Source organism: Corvus hawaiiensis, chromosome 1, assembly GCF_020740725.1.
Source record: "Corvus hawaiiensis isolate bCorHaw1 chromosome 1, bCorHaw1.pri.cur, whole genome shotgun sequence".
Lineage (NCBI taxonomy): Eukaryota > Metazoa > Chordata > Aves > Passeriformes > Corvidae > Corvus > Corvus hawaiiensis.
This window is the reverse complement of record NC_063213.1, coordinates 96983696-97003058: the sequence shown is the minus strand read 5'-3', so window position 1 is coordinate 97003058 and position 19363 is coordinate 96983696. Positions and strand designations below refer to the sequence as shown.

The window sequence follows — 19363 nt, the reverse complement described above, 5'->3', positions numbered from 1 at the left end:
TCAGTGACAAGGCAGGGAAAAGTTTTACTATTTTAACTCCTAACTGGCTGTTTTGAGGATTGTTTGAAGATTGTACAAAACCACCCCTGAATGCCTTTTTCAGCCTCATTTTCCTCCCTTCTCTCCCCACTTTCCCGAATTCTTGGCGGCTCATTGGCACACAAGATTGCCAAAGTTTCCCAGCAGAAGTTTTCCCCCAAACCCCTGATGATTTATCGACACTCACCATTCCCAAATCCACACCTGGATTTCCCAGTGGAACTTTTAAGCACAAAAATACTCCTGAATGCCTCTTTCAGCCTCCTTTTCCTCCCTTCTCTCCCCACTTTCCCAAATCCCTGATGATTTATTGCCACACCAGATTCCCAACTCCCCCCGCAGGCTTTCCCAGCAGAACTTTCCTACCCTCTCCAGGTTTGGGGTCCCATCCCAGCCTCTCCCCGATGGGGGAGAAGACGTCTCTGACGAACACCTGGATGTCCTCGTAGAAATCCGTGTGGGACAGGAGGGTGGACAGGATGCCCAGGTTGCAGCTCAGGTCGCTCCACACGGTGTAGTTGGGCTCGTTCACAAAAGCTTCCATGACTTTTAGGACCTCCACGGTGCTGATGATTCCAGCTCGGGCCTGAGGAAGAGGGAAACACAGGGATTCATCCCATTTTTTAATAGCTCTGGAGTTTATTTTATTGATTATTCCCTCCCTGTCTGGTTTACCTTGAGCTATAAATTCTATTTTCTCTGTTGTGGGGTTGCCACACCTGAGCTCTGCTCCCAAGGATCAAACTACAATTTCCAAAGAAAAATTTCCCAAACAAAATATTTTCAAAAGAACCCCCACAAAAACCATTCCCCACCCCCCCCCCCCAAAACCCCATAAAACCAAAACCAACAAACCAACCAACCAAAAAACCCCACAACATCACCACCACCACCAAAAAGACCCAACAAAAGAAAACACCCACCCAAACCCAAAAACCATCCCAAAAAAAAACCCGGAAATAAAAAGACCCCACAAGGAAATTAAGTGACTTCACAAAACTGCAGCAATTCTGGCAAGGGAAAGCAAACCCCCCTGAGTTATCCTCAGGTTACACCCACAAAAACCTGACTTTTCCTAAAAGCTGGAAAGATTTAGGAGAGATCACTTTGGCTCTTTGCTAAATTGCAGGAGGATTTTGGCCCCAAACAATTTTGTCCCTAAACCCAAATCCAGCCCCATCCCTGGTGCTCAGAGTCCCCAGAGGTGCCCAGGGGTTTGTGGGTTTGTGCCCTGTCCTGATCCCAAAGGATTTTGCCCCAATCCCAGGTGCTGAGAGTCCCCAAAGGTGCCCGGGGTTTGTACCCTGATCCCAAAGGATTTGTCCCCAAAGCATTTCGTCCCCCAAAACCCAAATCCAACCCCAATCCTGGGTGCTCAGAGCCCCCAGAGGTGCCCGGGGGGTTTGTGGGTTTGTGCCCTGCCCCGATCCCAAAGGATTTTGCCCCAATCCCAGGTGCTCAGAGTCCCCAGTGCTGCCCAGGGTTTGTGTCCTGATCCCAAAGGATTTTGCCCCAACCCCAGGTGCTCAGAGCCCCCAGAGGTGCCCAGGGGTTTGTGGGTTTGTGCCCTGCCCCGATCCCAAAGGATTTTGCCCCAATCCCGGGTGCTCAGAGCCCCCAGAGGTGCCCGGGGGGTTTGTGGGTTTGTGCCCTGCCCTGATCCCAAATGATTTTGCCCCAATCCCGGGTGCTCAGAGCCCCCAGAGGTGCCCAGGGGGTTTGTGGGTTTGTGCCCTGGCCCGATCCCAAAGGATTTTGCCCCAATCCCGGGTGCTCAGAGCCCCCAGAGGTGCCCAGAGGGTTTGTGGGTTTGTGCCCTGCCCCGATCCCAAAGGATTTTGCCCCAATCCCGGGTGCTCAGAGTCCCCAGTGCTGCCCAGGGTTTGTGCCCTGATCCCAAAGGATTCTGCCCCAATCCCAGGTGCTCAGAGGCACCCGGGGGGTTTGTAGGTTTGTGCCCTGGCCCGATCCCAAAGGATTTTGCCCCAATCCCGGGTGCTCAGAGTCCCCAGAGGGTTTGTGGGTTTGTGCCCTGCCCCGATCCCAAAGGATTTTGCCCCAATCCCAGGTGCTCAGAGTCCCCAGTGATGCCCAGGGTTTGTGCCCTGATCCCAAAGGATTTTGCCCCAACCCCAGGTGTTCAGAGCCCCCAGAGGTGCCCGGGGGGTTTGTGCCCTGCCCCGATCCCAAAGGATTTTGCCCCAATCCCGGGTGCTCAGAGCCCCCAGAGGTGCCCGGGGGGTTTGTGGGTTTGTGCCCTGCCCTGATCCCAAATGATTTTGCCCCAATCCCGGGTGCTCAGAGCCCCCAGAGGTGCCCAGGGGGTTTGTGGGTTTGTGCCCTGGCCCGATCCCAAAGGATTTTGCCCCAATCCCGGGTGCTCAGAGCCCCCAGAGGTGCCCAGAGGGTTTGTGGGTTTGTGCCCTGCCCCGATCCCAAAGGATTTTGCCCCAATCCCGGGTGCTCAGAGTCCCCAGTGCTGCCCAGGGTTTGTGCCCTGATCCCAAAGGATTCTGCCCCAATCCCAGGTGCTCAGAGGCACCCGGGGGGTTTGTAGGTTTGTGCCCTGGCCCGATCCCAAAGGATTTTGCCCCAATCCCGGGTGCTCAGAGTCCCCAGAGGGTTTGTGGGTTTGTGCCCTGCCCCGATCCCAAAGGATTTTGCCCCAATCCCAGGTGCTCAGAGTCCCCAGTGATGCCCAGGGTTTGTGCCCTGATCCCAAAGGATTTTGCCCCAACCCCAGGTGTTCAGAGCCCCCAGAGGTGCCCGGGGGGTTTGTGCCCTGCCCCGATCCCAAAGGATTTTGCCCCAATCCCTGGTGCTCAGAGTCCCCAGAGGTGCCCAGGGGGTTTGTGGGTTTGTGCCCTGCCCTGATCCCAAAGGATTTTGCCCCAATCCCGGGTGCTCAGAGCCCCCAGAGGTGCCCAGGGGGTTTGTGGGTTTGTGCCCTGGCCCGATCCCAAAGGATTTTGCCCCAATCCCGGGTGCTCAGAGCCCCCAGAGGTGCCCAGAGGGTTTGTGGGTTTGTGCCCTGCCCCGATCCCAAAGGATTTTGCCCCAATCCCGGGTGCTCAGAGTCCCCAGTGCTGCCCAGGGTTTGTGCCCTGATCCCAAAGGATTCTGCCCCAATCCCAGGTGCTCAGAGGCACCCGGGGGGTTTGTAGGTTTGTGCCCTGGCCCGATCCCAAAGGATTTTGCCCCAATCCCGGGTGCTCAGAGTCCCCAGAGGGTTTGTGGGTTTGTGCCCTGCCCCGATCCCAAAGGATTTTGCCCCAATCCCAGGTGCTCAGAGTCCCCAGTGATGCCCAGGGTTTGTGCCCTGATCCCAAAGGATTTTGCCCCAACCCCAGGTGTTCAGAGCCCCCAGAGGTGCCCGGGGGGTTTGTGCCCTGCCCCGATCCCAAAGGATTTTGCCCCAATCCCTGGTGCTCAGAGTCCCCAGAGGTGCCCAGGGGGTTTGTGGGTTTGTGCCCTGCCCTGATCCCAAAGGATTTTGCCCCAATCCCGGGTGCTCAGAGCCCCCAGAGGTGCCCAGGGGGTTTGTGGGTTTGTGCCCTGGCCCGATCCCAAAGGATTTTGCCCCAATCCCGGGTGCTCAGAGCCCCCAGAGGTGCCCAGAGGGTTTGTGGGTTTGTGCCCTGCCCCGATCCCAAAGGATTTTGCCCCAATCCCGGGTGCTCAGAGTCCCCAGTGCTGCCCAGGGTTTGTGCCCTGATCCCAAAGGATTCTGCCCCAATCCCAGGTGCTCAGAGGCACCCGGGGGGTTTGTAGGTTTGTGCCCTGGCCCGATCCCAAAGGATTTTGCCCCAATCCCGGGTGCTCAGAGTCCCCAGAGGGTTTGTGGGTTTGTGCCCTGCCCCGATCCCAAAGGATTTTGCCCCAATCCCAGGTGCTCAGAGTCCCCAGTGATGCCCAGGGTTTGTGCCCTGATCCCAAAGGATTTTGCCCCAACCCCAGGTGTTCAGAGCCCCCAGAGGTGCCCGGGGGGTTTGTGCCCTGCCCCGATCCCAAAGGATTTTGCCCCAATCCCTGGTGCTCAGAGTCCCCAGAGGTGCCCAGGGGGTTTGTGGGTTTGTGCCCTGCCCTGATCCCAAAGGATTTTGCCCCAATCCCGGGTGCTCAGAGCCCCCAGAGGTGCCCAGGGGGTTTGTGGGTTTGTGCCCTGGCCCGATCCCAAAGGATTTTGCCCCAATCCCGGGTGCTCAGAGCCCCCAGAGGTGCCCAGAGGGTTTGTGGGTTTGTGCCCTGCCCCGATCCCAAAGGATTTTGCCCCAATCCCGGGTGCTCAGAGTCCCCAGTGCTGCCCAGGGTTTGTGCCCTGATCCCAAAGGATTCTGCCCCAATCCCAGGTGCTCAGAGGCACCCGGGGGGTTTGTAGGTTTGTGCCCTGGCCCGATCCCAAAGGATTTTGCCCCAATCCCGGGTGCTCAGAGTCCCCAGAGGGTTTGTGGGTTTGTGCCCTGCCCCGATCCCAAAGGATTTTGCCCCAATCCCAGGTGCTCAGAGTCCCCAGTGATGCCCAGGGTTTGTGCCCTGATCCCAAAGGATTTTGCCCCAACCCCAGGTGTTCAGAGCCCCCAGAGGTGCCCGGGGGGTTTGTGCCCTGCCCCGATCCCAAAGGATTTTGCCCCAATCCCAGGTGCTCAGAGCCCCCAGAGGTGCCCAGGGGGTTTGTGGGTTTGTGCCCTGGCCTGATCCCAAAGGATTTTGCCCCAATCCCAGGTGCTCAGAGCCCCCAGAGGTGCCCGGGGGGTTTGTGCCCTGCCCCGATCCCAAAGGATTTTGCCCCAACCCCAGGTGCTCAGAGTCCCCAGGGATGCCCAGGGTTTGTGCCCCGATCCCAAAGGATTTTGCCCCAACCCCAGGTGCTCAGAGCCCCCAGAGGCACCCGGGGTTTGTGGGTTTGTGCCCTGGCTCGATCCCAAAGGATTTTGCCCCAATCCCAGGTGCTCAGAGTCCCCAGTGCTGCCCAGGGTTTGTGCCCTGATCCCAAAGGATTTTGCCCCAACCCCAGGTGCTCAGAGCCCCCAGAGGCACCCGGGGTTTGTGGGTTTGTGCCCTGGCCCGATCCCAAAGGATTTTGCCCCAATCCCAGGTGCTCAGAGTCCCCAGTGCTGCCCAGGGTTTGTGCCCTGATCCCAAAGGATTTTGCCCCAACCCCAGGTGCTCAGAGCCCCCAGAGGCACCCGGGGTTTGTGGGTTTGTGCCCTGGCCCGATCCCAAAGGATTCTGCCCCAATCCCAGGGCTCACCAGGGAGAAGAGGTCGTTCTGCAGCCCCAGCCTGTCCACGGGGGGCAGGGACAGGTCCTTGATGGCCGGGATGAGGCTCTCGAGCATGGCCGGGCTGTACTGGGTGCGGTAAAACCCCACCGTGCCCAGGTTCAGCTGCCAGGCACCAAAACCAGCAGGAAATTTTAAGTTAGGAGCAAAGAATCTAAGGTTTTGTATGTATTTTTATCTAAAATATGTTCTGTATTGATGTGTATTTAAATGGAATTTATTTTATAGTTATGTATTTAAATAAAATGTAAAGTATGTGTATATTTAAATAAATATACCTAAAATATGTCTTTGTATTTATACAAATTTATCTAAAATATGTATTTGTTTTTATACATATTTAGATCAAATACATCTTCATGTTTATCTAAAATATATATTTATATTTATGCATATTTACCTAAAATATATCTTTGTTTTTATACATATTTATCTAGGAGATATCTTTATATTTATACATATTTATCTAAAATACATCTTCATATTTATCTGAAATATACCTTTATATTTATACATCTTTATCTAACATATGTATTTGTATTTAGTTATTTATCTAAAATATATCTCTCTATATGTATTTTACATATGAAAACCATATGTAGAAAAACTATATATAGAAAAACCATATACTAAATTATATATTAACATATCTTATATAAATATACAACATATAAATATGTAGTATTTATTTAGATAAAATAAAAATAATGTAACTATTGACATATACCAACATATATATAAGAATTTGAATATAAATATTATGAGATAATATATAATATATGTAATACATAAAGTAATAATATAATATTATAAAAATATGCAATGAATGATATAAAATAATGAAATACTACTAAATATGTAACGATGATAATAATTATAATTATATAAAATAATATGATATTATGAAGTATGTAATAATTATAATAATGATAATGATATGAAATAAAATAATAGCAATAACCATGATAACAATATTGACAATAATAACGATAACAATGACTAAAAAAGCCACCACATCTCAACTCAAATCCTGCCTTTAATTTCAATTTTTTTTCCAGGCTTGAATTCCCAAAAAATTCCGATTGACACTGCAGGAAAACGGGATGGAAAGGGGAAGAGCAGGAGCCAAAACCCGTTCAGAGGAAACCCAGAATTCCAAGGAGAAAAGGAAATAAAAAAGAGAAGAGGAAAATGAAATTTTCAGGACTTACCTTAACCCACTGCTCAGGTTTGGTGTCCTTCAACACCACGGTGAGCTCGGCTTTGTCCATCAAAATCTGCATTTTGGCACAGCTGGGGTCCTCGCTCGTGCAAATACTGATGGGCACCATCCACATGGGGAAATCCTCCCCTGGAAAAGAGGGAAAAACAAGGAATCAGGGGAAAAAAGTGTGTGGAAAACACCAAGAGAGATGTGCTCAAAATGCAGGTTGGGCGTTGAAAATGAAATTGGGGGAAAAAATTTTAAAAAAAAGGCATTTTCTGCAGGGAAATGTGAGTTTTAGAGGTAAAAATCTGAAGGGAAATGACAGTTTTAGAGTTAAAACCTCCAAATCTTTGAATCATCCTTAAAATTTGAGGGAAAATGACAGTTTTAATCTGAAGGAAAATGTCAGTTTTAGATTTGAAGCTCTGAGGGAAAACTGCAGTTTTAGAGGTAAAAATCTGAAGGGAAATGACAGTTTTAGAGTTAAAACCCCAAAATTCTTTAAATCATCCTTAAAATTTGAAGGAAAATGGCAGTTTTGATCTGAAGGAAAATGTCAGTTTTAGATTTGAAACTGAGGGAAAACTGCAGTTTTAGAGGTAAAAATCTGAGGGAAAACTGCAGTTTTAGAGGTAAAACTCTGAGGGAAATTGTCAGTTTTAGAGCTTAAACCCTGAGGGAAATTGTCAGTTTTAGAGTTTAAACCCCCAAAATTTTTAAATCACTCTCCAAGCCAAACATTTTAATTTAGATAAACACGGAAGGTGAGTGGAATCAGTGCTGGAATCAGAGGTGGCTCCCACCTGAGGTGTTTTTATTTCATTTATTTTAGCCTCACCACAAACCAGCTGCTCCCCAGCTCCTCAGAGGGCCCTAAAATGGACATTTCTGAAGGAATTCTGGAGCCAAGAAATGCTGTTTTCCACGCCAGGATGTGGAAACCTTGGATTTCCTCAGGTTTTCCCACCTGGATCCAGGCAGAGCACAGGCCCGGGAATGTTTCAGCTCCCAGAATTGCTGCTTTTGCATGAAAAGCAACAAAAAATATCCCAATATCCCTTCAAAACTGGGATATTCTGAGGTTCTGTGCCCACCCCATCCCTGCTCCCAGCTCTCTTCTTACCAGTATATGGTCCACTGGCACAGAATTTCTTCTGGACCAACTTCAACACTTTGTCATCTTCTTGCTGAGGGGAAAAAAATTTAAAAAAAAAAAAAAGAAAGCAAAAAAAAAAAAAAAAAAGAGAAAAGGCGATGATTAGCACATTTAATTTCAGTCTCTGCGTGTCACTGCACTCTGTTTCATGGAATAAGTTGGATTTTTTCCCTCAGAAAAAGGCCCTGCCTCAGGAATTATCCCAGAGCACAAAGGCCTCGTCCCTGTTTGAACACCCATGGCCTGGATTTGCCGCCCGTGATCCTCCCTCATCCTGCAAGCTTGTGGAACAAGCAAAACTGGAGTGGAACCTCCCTCCCCCCACAAACATTTCCCACACCGAGCAAAGTCAGCAAATCCAGGGATCCAGGGAGTTTCTGGGATGAATCCACAGGGATTTGCACCTCCCTCCCCTTCAGAACCAGAGCTGCGCCCAGGCTGAGCCAACCCCCGATCCAAGGGAATGCTCGAAATCACGGAATATTGTTCAATTTAACCTGAGGTTAAGGCAAAATTCCACTTTTACCTGTTCAGCCTCCACATAAATGAGTGGAAATCCCATTTGCTTGGTCCACGTGTTCATCACAGCAGCAATGGGTTTGCCACTGGCTTTTTCCAGGCTTTCCCAGAGATCCTCTGCAGGAGAAAAGGATCTGACTCAGGACTGGCAGAGTCTTGATGTGTCAGGTTTTATTAAGGACAGCATAGGAGAGGTTGGGTTCTTCCTCTACTTTTTAATGCTTTTGTGTTTTTATTGAAATTTAACAGACAGGCAAAAAAAGAAAAAGTGGAAATAGTTTAAATCTCTTCAGGGAGGAGAGAGGGGAGCAGCAGCTTCTTTACTACTAAAAAACCCCAATCAATACACATTGTGCTACAAACCCATAAAAATTAACATTAAATATTCAAAGAGGACAACCTTTCCCCTTTAGTTTTTTTATGTATTATGTCAAAAATGACTGACCAAACACCACAGATTGGATTTGGCTGATTGAGCTTTGATGTCCCCACTCCCACATTTGTGCCTGATACACAACAAAAAAAAAAATTAAAAAGGTTTAAAAAAAAAAAAAGTGCTGTGGAGTATCAGACTTCAACCTGTTTAATCACAGGATCAATACTGCAAAAGGCTCTCTTGGCAAAGCAAATATTTCTAAATTATAGATGTGGTCAGTGATAACTCAGCCCTTCCAGATCCCCACAGCCACACACTCCCCGGACACAAAACCCCCCAAGGATGCTGAATCCTGGCTGTGCAGGGCACGAAACTGGGAAGAAGGCAGAAATTTCCTGGAATTTCAATTATTTCCTGGCATTTCAGCTATCTCAGGTGGGACACCAACAGTTCTGAGTGCAGAAATGACTTCTGTGCCCATCCCAGTGACCCAGTCACCTGTGGCAGCATTCCTCTGCTGGAACTTGGTCAGGTACAGGTTCATTCCTTTCCGGAAATCCTGGGAACACACAAGTGGAGATGTCAGAGGGCTTTCCTATCCTCTCTCTGCTCTGCATTTATCCCCAGGAAACAGGCAAGGAATCTTTAAAATCAGTAATTCCATCCATATTTCCCATTATCTTGTTTTTCCCAGGTTAAGTTCAGAGCTCGAAGTGGAGACATTTTCAAAACGCTGAAAAAACTTTTTTTAATCCCACTTCATTTTTTTTTTTTTTTTTTTAAATCCCAGTAATTTTAGCTATAAAAAAATGCCCTAAAAATCCCCAGCTGGCTTTTCCAGCCCCATCCCTTTACCTCATCCCCAATGTAGTCGTGCAGCATCCGGATCACAGAGGCTCCCTTGCTGTAGGAAATGGCATCGAATATTTCATCCACCTCGGAGGGATGGCCCACACTGACCTATGGGAAACAAAAAAAAAACCCCAGTGAGAAGGATTTAGGCTGCCAAAAGATTGGATTTTGCTTGTGGCAGCATCTTAGAGTTGAAAATCTGAAGGATTCTTTCTCTCCAAGAATCCACCTCTGGATTGCCTGAGTGGAATCTCTGCCCCCAGACAAAGAAAATTCCTCGGATATGGCTGGGTCAGGGCTGGTTTGGAAGTTAAGCATGGTTTAAGTTATGTTTGGGTGCTGGATCAAACAGATTTGGGGTTCTTCCTTCAATCTTTGGGGTTCTTCCTTCAATCCTTTGGTTCCCAAAAGCAGTGAAACCCAGCAGGAATTGTTTAATCCAGGGACAGCGAGTAAGACATGCTCAGGGAGTAAATCACTCTAAAAAGACCCGGTGGGTAAGGTCATTTCCCAAAATTTATTCCACCAAACATTCCTTAAAACATTGGAATCTCCAGGAATTAGATCTCTATGCATTCCAAGGGAGTTTTTGAGGGGGGGGCACAGCCCCTCAGGGAGAGCAGAACCCACAGAGCTCAACCGCGACTCCGGTTGAGCAGCGACCGCGAAATTCCCTTTGTAAATTACAGGGAAAAGCTTCCAGAAAAGGGGAAAAAAAAGGGTGGAAAAGCAGGATTCACCTCGATGGGGTGGCTGTTGTCTAAGGCATCGAGCTCCTGGGCTCGTGTGTAGTCAGCAGACACGAACTGGGTCCAGATGTCGTACTCGGGGAAGCAGTGATCCACGCACAGGTACTCGATCCACGAGGCAAAGCCCTCGTTCAGCCACAGGTGGGTCCACCATTCCTGCAGGGATGGGAAAAAGAGGGATAAAGGACAAAATTCCGAGGGATTTCTCCAGTCAGGGGTGAGTTTGAAGCTTCTTTTGGTGCAGGTCAGAATAATGTTTATTGTAATTGTTTTGGTATAATGATATAAATGTGATTGTTTGGGTTAAAATGAGTATTTGATTTTGTTTTTCTGCGCTCACTCCCAGTTTAAACAGTGCAAAAGCAAGGCCAAGGTAGTTTTGGGGCTCCAAAAACCTGAATTGTCTCACCCAATCCTGGTTTTTACAACACAAGAAACTTCAGAGCCTGTGGAATATTTGGATTCAAGCACCTTTTTCCTTTGGGAAAAGCAAGGTCAGGTCTAATTCCCAGAGAAAGCTGAAATTCTTTGTTACCAGAAGCTCTGAAAATCCAGGTTTTTAGCACTAAGTGGAATTTCTTTATGGATTTCACTCCTGCTGCCTCACAGATGCTTTTATCCCCACTAAAATGAGTTAAATCTCAAACCATTCAGGCAGTTGCTCCTGATTTACCCAAAATAACTCACTCCGAGCAACTTTTCAGCTCCAGGACTGGAAGGATTTGCAGGAACACACTGGATTTTTAATAATTATTGTTAATTTCTAGCTAGGACCTCCTTCAAACCACTCCAAACAGCTTCATATAGAAAACATTGATGAATAAAAAGCACTGCTAAAGAAGAAATTGCTAATGAAACACCATTTAAACACGAATTATTCTAACACAGCGTGCTGCTATGCAGGGGCACCCAAACACGCATTTTGGGCAGGGTGTGAAGCAGATTGAAATAAAAAGAATGGGATTTGGAAAGGGTTGGGTACCATGGTGACGAGGTTTCCAAACCACTGGTGAGCCAGTTCGTGTCCCACCACCAGAGCCACCCACTGACGGGACGAGGAGCAGGAATTTTTGGGGTCGATGAGCAACGCGGTCTCCCTGTGTTGGAGAGAGAGCCAGAACTCAGCAAGGTGGGACATCCCCAGGGGAATCAAAACCACAACCCAAAGGAGGTGTAATTACCTAAGCAAGCTAAAAAGTGAGGAAAAACAACACCACCGCCCCCCAAAAAATAAAAAACCAACCCAAAACCCCCCCCCAAAAAACCAACCCAAGAGTGTGAAATTCAGTGCTGGTGAAATTCCCGGGGTGAAATGCTGGAAAGCTTTGGAGCAGGAATTCCTTTCTGGCATGCAAGAAGTGTAAAAAGACCAAAAAAAAACCCCAGGCAGGAGGAGGAAAATTGATCTTTTATTTATTAAAATGCTCCCTCTGCGCTCCGGGTTGGGCGCTCATCCCACATTCCCAAAGGAATCCTGGCTCTTCCAGGAGGTGTTAACATCCATTTCTCCACTGGGGCACCTCCCACTACGAGCAGGGCAGGGAGGGGCTGCCAGGAACCTCTGGAATGCTGCAATTCCAGGGAAAAACCTCCCCAAGGATGGTGCCTGCAGGCCACGAGCTCCTGTCCCCTAAAGGAGCAGAGCAAACTCAGCAAAAAGGGGCAAAAATTCACAGCTCCATTCCAAAAATTCTCCTCATCCAGGATTAATATATATATATTTTTTTTTTCCCCAAAAGGAGTAAAATATCAGATTTCATCAGAATTGTAACAAGCAGGGAAAAATTTGAAACCTGGGAAGAATTTGTTTCAATTTTTTAAGGCCAAATTCAAAGCTGAGCAGAAGAAATCCCAATTATTTCAGGATTTAAAGCCCAAAGCTTACAAGTTGTTCAAAAGGCAGGGAAATCCTCCTGACCACCAGCACAGAAAATGTATCAACATCAAGCAAAAGTGCAAAAGCTTGATCAGAAGAGGGAAAAAAAAAAAATCCAACTGAAAAGGAAAGCAAGTTAATATTTTTGATTTCCTCATCTCCACACCGTTACTCTGTAACTGCTAAATTCACCTACGAGGTGAAATCAGAACCTCTCCCAGCTGTGTCAGGAAATTTTATGGGGGATGGTGGGGGGAAAAAAAGGGGCCAAGGAAGTTTTGCCAACTTTAAAACCCTCACACCCTGGGCCCAGGGGCTGATTTGTGCCTTCCTGAGCTGTAACAACACCACCAAAAGCATCCAAACCAAACTAAAAATTACAAGGATTGGTTCTGTCTGATTTGGGATGACACCCAGCAATTAGAGCTGCCTCAAACTAATCCAATGAATTCCAAGAATTAGTGAACAAAGAGGGGAAAGACAGGATTTTAACAGCATACCTATAAGTAACAAGGCCCCAGTTCTCCATGGCACCTTTATAAAATAAATACAAAGGTTTATTGATATTGATGCACACCTCTTCCTAAAGGTATTTTTTTTATTATTTTAAAAATTCAAATAAAATACAATTTCATCAATAAAGTGAGTTACTTTACCAGCAGCAAAGTCTGCAATAGCTATGAGATCAATTTTAGGAAGAGGGTAAGGAACATTGAAGTAGTCCTTATAAAAAGGCAGAGTTTTAGCAGCAACCTGTAAGAAACGAGAGGAGAAACGTTCTGTTAACTCAGAACTGGGCAAAACTTGGCTGAAATGAAGAAATTCTGGCTGAAATGAAGAAATTCTGGCTGAAACGAAGAAAGGTTTCTCCCAGAAGCCCCACTCCCAGCTCGCAGAGCACAATGGTTGGGAAGGATCCCATCCCTGCCTGCTCCCACTGCTTCTCATCCTCGTTGGGCTCAAGCTGAAGGGGAATTTCAGCAGAAATCAGAACTCTGAACTCTGAATTTTGAATCAAGATTGGATTTTTTCAAATCAAAACTTGAAATGAGAACTTCCAATCAGAAGTTCAACTCAGGATCTGGAATCCAAACTCGAACTTCAACTCAAAAGCTCAAATGAGAACTTCAGAGAATGAGGAAATCAGAACTGCAGGAGAGCTTCACATCAGCATTTCCAATCAGGGTTAATTGTTTTGGTCACTGCAGACATTGCTGTATCTGCAGCTGAAATCCCCTTTCATATCGAGCTCAGCCTCTCTGACTAAATCAAGGAAAAGAAAACCCCAAAAAATGAGGAAAAGAATCCAAAAAGGAAAAACCCAAAAAACAAGGAAAAAACCTGCCCTAAACAAAAGAAAAAAACCCAAAAAACAAGGAAGAAACCACAAAAACAAGGAAGAAACCACAAGACAAGGAAAAAAGCCCAAAAAACAAGGGAAAAAACCCCTAAAACAAGGAAAAAAGCCCAAAAAACAAGGGAAAAAACAAAACAAGGGAAAACAAACAACAGGGGGAAAAAAACCCAGAAAAATGTCACCAAAAAACCCAAAAAGGGAAAAAAATCCGAAAAACAATGAAAAAATCTCAAACATAACCAAGGAGAAAAAAGAAAAAAACCAAAACCCAGGAACAGAACCCAAAAACCAAGGAACAAAACCCAGGAATAGAACCCAAAAACCAAGGAACAAAACCTAGGAATAGAACCCAAACACAAGGAAAAAAAACCAAAAAACCGGGAATAGAACCCAGAAACCAAGGAACAAAAGCCAGGAATAGAACCCGAAAAACAAGGAACAAAAACCAGGAATAGAACCCAAAAAACATGGGGAAAAAAAATCCCAAAAAACCAGGAATAGAACCCAAAAAACAAGGAACAAAACCCAAGAATAGAACCCCAAGCCCAAGGAACAAAACCCAGTCACAGAACCCCATGCCCAAGGAACAAAACCCAGGAATAGAACCCAAAAACCAATGAATAAAAGCCAGGCACAAAACCCAAAACCAAGGAACAAAACCCAGGAATAGAACCCCAAACCCAAAGAACAAAACCCAGTCACAGAACCCCAAAACCCAAGGAACAAACCCCAGGAACAGAACCCCAAAACCAAGGAACAAAGCCCAGGAACAGAACCCAAAACCAAGGAAGAAAACCCAGGAATAGAACCCCAAAAACCAAGGAACAAAACCCAGGAATAGAACCCAAAAAACAAAGAACAAAACTCAGTCACAGAACCCCAAAACCCAAGGAACAAACCCCAGGAACAGAACCCCAAAACCAAGGAACAAAGCCCAGGAACAGAACCCCAAAACCAAGGAACAAAACCCAGGAATAGAACCCAAAAAACAAAGAACAAAACCCAGTCACAGAACCCCAAAACCCAAGGAACAAACCCCAGGAACAGAACCCCAAAACCAAGGAACAAAGCCCAGGCACAAAACCCAAAACCAAGGAACAAAACCCAGGAATAGAACCCCAAAAACCAAGGAACAAAACCCAGGCACAAAACCCAAAACCAAGGAACAAAACCCAGGAATAGAACCCCAAACCCAAAGAACAAACCCCAGTCACAGAACCCCAAAACCCAAGGAACAAAGCCCAGGAACAGAACCCAAAACCAAGGAAGAAAACCCAGGAATAGAACCCAAAATCCAAAGAACAAAACCCAGGAACAGAACCCCAAAACCCAAGGAACAAACCCCAGTCACAGAACCCCAAAACCAAGGAACAAAACCCAGGAACAGAACCCAAAACCCAAGGAACAAACCCCAGGAATAGAACCCCAAAACCAAGGAACAAAACCCAGGAACAGAACCCAAAACCAAGGAACAAAACCCAGGAACAGAACCCAAAATCCAAAGAACAAAACCCAGGAACAGAACCCAAAACCAAGGAACAAAACCCAGGAATAGAACCCAAAACTCAAAGAACAAAACCCAGGAACAGAACCCCAAACCCAAGGAACAAAACCCAGGAACAGAACCCCAAATCCAAGGAACAAAACCCAGGAACAGAACCCAAAACCAAGGAACAAAACCCAGGAATAGAACCCAAAACCAAGGAACAAAACCCAGGAATAGAACCCAAAACCAAGGAACAAAACCCAGTCACAGAACCCCAAAAACCAAGGAACAAAACCCAATCACAGAACCCCAAACCCAAGGAACAAAACCCAGTCACAGAACCCCAAACCCAAGGAACAAAACTCAGTCACAGAACCCCAAAACCAAGGAACAAAACCCAATCACAGAACCCCAAACCCAAGGAACAAAACCCAGTCACAGAACCCCAAACCCAAGGAACAAAACCCAATCACAGAACCCCAAACCCAAGGAACAAAACTCAGTCACAGAACCCCAAACCCAAGGAACAAAACCCAATCACAGAACCCCAAAACCAAGGAACAAAACTCAGTCACAGAATCCCAAAACCAAGGAACAAAACCCAGTCACAGAACCCCAAACCAATGAACAAAACCCAATCACAGAACCCCAAACCCAAGGAACAAAACCCAGTCACAGAACCCCAAACCAATGAACAAAACCCAATCACAGAACCCCAAACCCAAACAACAAAACCCAGTCACAGAACCCCAAACCAAAGAACAAAACCCAATCACAGAACCCCAAACCCAATGAACAAAACCCCCCGAAACCCAGAACAAACCCCCCCAGGAACAGAAGCCCGTGGCTTTGGGCTGCTTTACCTCCAGGGCAAACTTCCCTTGCTCGGCCTTGCCCACGGGGGTGTAGACGCGCACCAGGACCCCGTCCTGCGACCGCGCCTCCACGAAGTCGTACTCGCCCACCACGAAGGCCACCAGGTACGTGGACATCACCGGCGTCCGCGCAAACTTCACCTCCACCAGGCTCTCGTCGTCCGGGTACGGCTTCCTGTCCACCACGTTCTGTGGGATTTAGGGGGGAAAAAGAAAAGGGGGGGATTTTGGGGTTTGTTGCTTTTCATGTGTTGGAGGAAAAGAATTTCCAGGGATGGGAGTGTGTAGTGACATGAATTTGTTGTTGTTTGAAGGAAATGCATCAGGCGAGGTGTGAGATTTTACACCACTTCTGGGTAATGCGGAATAGTCACAAGATTAAGGGTTACATCGTAATTTATAACTTTCTAATCCAACAGGCATTTAAAATGACACTTTATTTTAGATTTATGACCTATCACCTGTGGCACTTCTCACTGCAATGCAGCCGTGTCTTGACCAAAACTTCTCATGTCACCTACACACAGATGTGTCTTACACCATCTACATCCTTAACTTCAACTATGTAAAATCACACTATTCTAGTTTAAAACCCTCCACCAGAACACCCAGCGTACAATTTTACTTATAGGAATACAAGTTTGTAATCCTTTTGCTTAAAGTCCATAAATCTCTGTCACTTAAGCCAGACCTAGTCTCTTCCAGGGTTGGAAATCAAAGCCTCCTTTAATTGCAGGAGTTTCTTCTCCTCTGTCTCCCACAGGGGTTGAAACATCGAGCCAGCTCTGAGGAGCCAAAAGATGAGGGGGGTTTGGTTTTTTTTTTTTTTTGCCCAAGTGTTGGTTGCTTACAACAAAAGGAACTTTGGAGGCTGGGGAATGCTTGGATTGAAGCAGCAGCATCCAGGTGTAATTCCCAGAGAAAGGTGAAGGCATTTGTTCTCCCCAGAAACTTGGAAAATCCAGGTTTTTAGCACTAAATGGAATTTCTTTCTGGATTTCGCTCCTGCTGCCCCACAGCAGCTTTGGGGCTCCAAAACATGAATTTTCTCATCCAAATGCTGGTTTGTACAACACAGAGAACTTCAGAAACCGTGGGGTATTTGGATTCAAGCATCTCTTTGCAGGGATTTGGGAAGAGGAAGCTCAGGTCTAATTCCCAGAAAAACCTGAAGCCGTTTGTTTCCAGCAGAAGCTCTGAAAATTCAGGGTTTTATCACGACAAGGAATTTCTTTATGGATTTCACTCCTGCTGCCTCACAGAATTCCACATCCAAACTTCCGATCAGAACTCCGGGAGAACTTCAAATCTCAATTTCAAATCAAAACTTCCAATTAGCCAAAGTGGGAGGGAAAGTCCTGATTTGGACAGCCCCAAAAGCCAGGCCAGAGCAGCTTTAGGGCTCCAAAATCCTGAATCTTCTGCCCAAAAGTTGATTTCTTACAACACAAGAAACTCCAGAGCCTGTGGAATATTTGGATTCAAGCACCTTTTTCCTTTGGGAAAAGCAAGGTCAGGTCTAATTCCCAGAGAAAGCTGAAATTCTTTGTTACCAGAAGCTCTGAAAATCCAGGTTTTTAGCACTAAATAGAATTTCTTCATGGATTTCACTCCTGCTGCCTCACAGATGCTTTTATCCCCACTAAAATGAGTTAAATCTCAAACCATTCAGGCAGTTGCTCCTGATTTACCCAAAATAACTCACAACTTTTCAGCTCCAGGACTGGAAGGATTTGGGATAAAACCCCTCAGGAAGATCGTGCCTGCTCCAAAGCAGGAGCTGGAGTAACTATTCCCTCCTTGTGGTTAAAATGAAAGGGATTTAGGGTTTTTAAGCAGCTCCCCTCGTGGCTCAAGTGGCCCATCCCAGCTGGAGGCGTGTTTTTATGGGAATATTTTTATGATATTTAAGTTATATCCCATTAGGAACTAAAGAGCATCAATCCCATCCCAGCAAGGCACCGCCTCAAACCCTGACACAAAAACCTCGTGGGTCAGGGCCAGGCCAGACTTTATTTATTTATAAATAAATAAAGCCTATTTTTAAACTGACTCTTTGCCAGCAAGAAATCACCTCAAAGCACCCACAGGCAGCAAACTAAAAATGCTCATTTGTGTTTATTTGTGACAGAGGCACCTCTGCTGCCACATTTTACCCCAGGTCTGGACAGAAACCCAGAGAGGAAAACTCACAAAGGACTTTTTCCCTCTTAATCAAGCAGCACATAAGCCAAGATTAATGATTATTTTATTTATTTAAAACCACCAGGTTTGTCGAACCTGTTCAGGTTTTGTGCTGGCACCTGACATCAAATTTTGTGTTTTTATTGCAGATTGTATTCCCAGCTCTGGCATCAAGGCACATCATTAATTATCAATGCTTTAATTAAAACATTTATTGGCACATAAAGGACTTACCATATTTGACAAAGCTACTCTGTCTTTGGGAACCACCAAAGAAATATCAAATGTTGCTTTAATAGCAGGCTCATCCCAGCAAGGGAAAGCTCTGCGAGCATCAGTAGCCTGAAATAAAGAGCATTAAATAAATAAATCACAGGAGGTTGTGGCGAGCAAACACAGAAATTCAGCTTATTTACAGCAAGAAACGGGTGAGCCGTGCTTCAGCCTCCTCGCTGACACTCCTGACCTCTGCATTAGAGCTTTTTACTCTTATTTCACTCCTAATTTAAGGAAAAAAAGCAGCTGAAAAGGCCTCAGCGCTCGGCTGGAATTGTCCAAATTTAGCAGAGTCGCGACAGGAGCGAAGCTCGGTCACGTGGAAGCACCGAGGGCAGCCAGGCGTGCCCACAGCACCCCAGATTTGTCAGCCAGCAGCAGAGAGCACCCCAAAAAACTGCTCAGTTTGTGCTGGGGGGAGAGCCCCGGGGTTTATGGAACCTACGGAATGAGAAGGCAGCGAGAAATGCCCCGGTTCTGGGCGGGGTTTACGGAACGGGGCCGGGATCTGGCTGGCACTGGGATGGCCTTAAAGGCTGAGAGAAAGGCCCAGGGTCCCCACTGAATGGGCAGTGAATGCACTTTCTAAAGGGAGATTAAATAAAAAGGTGTTCTTGGATATTTCAGCTGCTGTAGGGAAGAGGATGAAGGCCACAGCAGCGTGAGGAAGTTGCCAGGTCCAGGGTTTACTAACCTTGGAGCTGGGAGGTAAAGGGCAATAAGGAAATGAGGAAAAAAAGTGAAAAAATGAGGAATGAAACCCAAAAAAAACAAGGAAAAACCCTCCAAAACCAAGAAATCTTCCCCCTCCCCAAACAAGGAATAAAACCCAAAAAACAAGGAGAAACCCCCAAAAAACAAGAAAGCCCCGCCCCAAAAAACAAGGAATAAAACCCCAGAAACAAGGAAGAACCTCCAAAAAACAAGGAAAAAACACCAAAACCAAGGAAAACACCAGAAATTGGGTAAAAACCCCAAACCCAAGGAAAAAAACCTCCAAACCCAAGGAAAAAAAACAAATCCAAGGAATAAAACCCCCAAGAAACAAGGGAAAAAACAAAAAAAAACCCCACAAGGGAAAAAAAACAAGGAAAAAAACCCCCAAAACCAAGAAAAACTCCAAAACCAAG

The 19363-nt window shown here is 46.4% G+C and overlaps 1 protein-coding gene across 1 annotated transcript in view; it reads right to left on the bottom strand.

Moving 5' to 3' along the window:
- The window catches only part of NPEPPS (aminopeptidase puromycin sensitive), a 49502-nt gene that overhangs the window by 8353 nt on the left and 21786 nt on the right, over nucleotides 1-19363 (bottom strand). The window contains exons 5-17 of the mRNA XM_048318449.1: nucleotides 18192-18299; nucleotides 15762-15962; nucleotides 12712-12808; nucleotides 12556-12589; nucleotides 11162-11276; nucleotides 10171-10335; nucleotides 9434-9538; nucleotides 9077-9137; nucleotides 8210-8319; nucleotides 7651-7714; nucleotides 6532-6671; nucleotides 5291-5425; nucleotides 406-625 (exon numbers count right to left, since the gene is read on the bottom strand). Coding sequence (XP_048174406.1) covers nucleotides 406-625; nucleotides 5291-5425; nucleotides 6532-6671; nucleotides 7651-7714; nucleotides 8210-8319; nucleotides 9077-9137; nucleotides 9434-9538; nucleotides 10171-10335; nucleotides 11162-11276; nucleotides 12556-12589; nucleotides 12712-12808; nucleotides 15762-15962; nucleotides 18192-18299 — 1555 coding nt within the window. The remainder of the gene's footprint in view (nucleotides 1-405; nucleotides 626-5290; nucleotides 5426-6531; nucleotides 6672-7650; nucleotides 7715-8209; nucleotides 8320-9076; nucleotides 9138-9433; nucleotides 9539-10170; nucleotides 10336-11161; nucleotides 11277-12555; nucleotides 12590-12711; nucleotides 12809-15761; nucleotides 15963-18191; nucleotides 18300-19363) is intronic.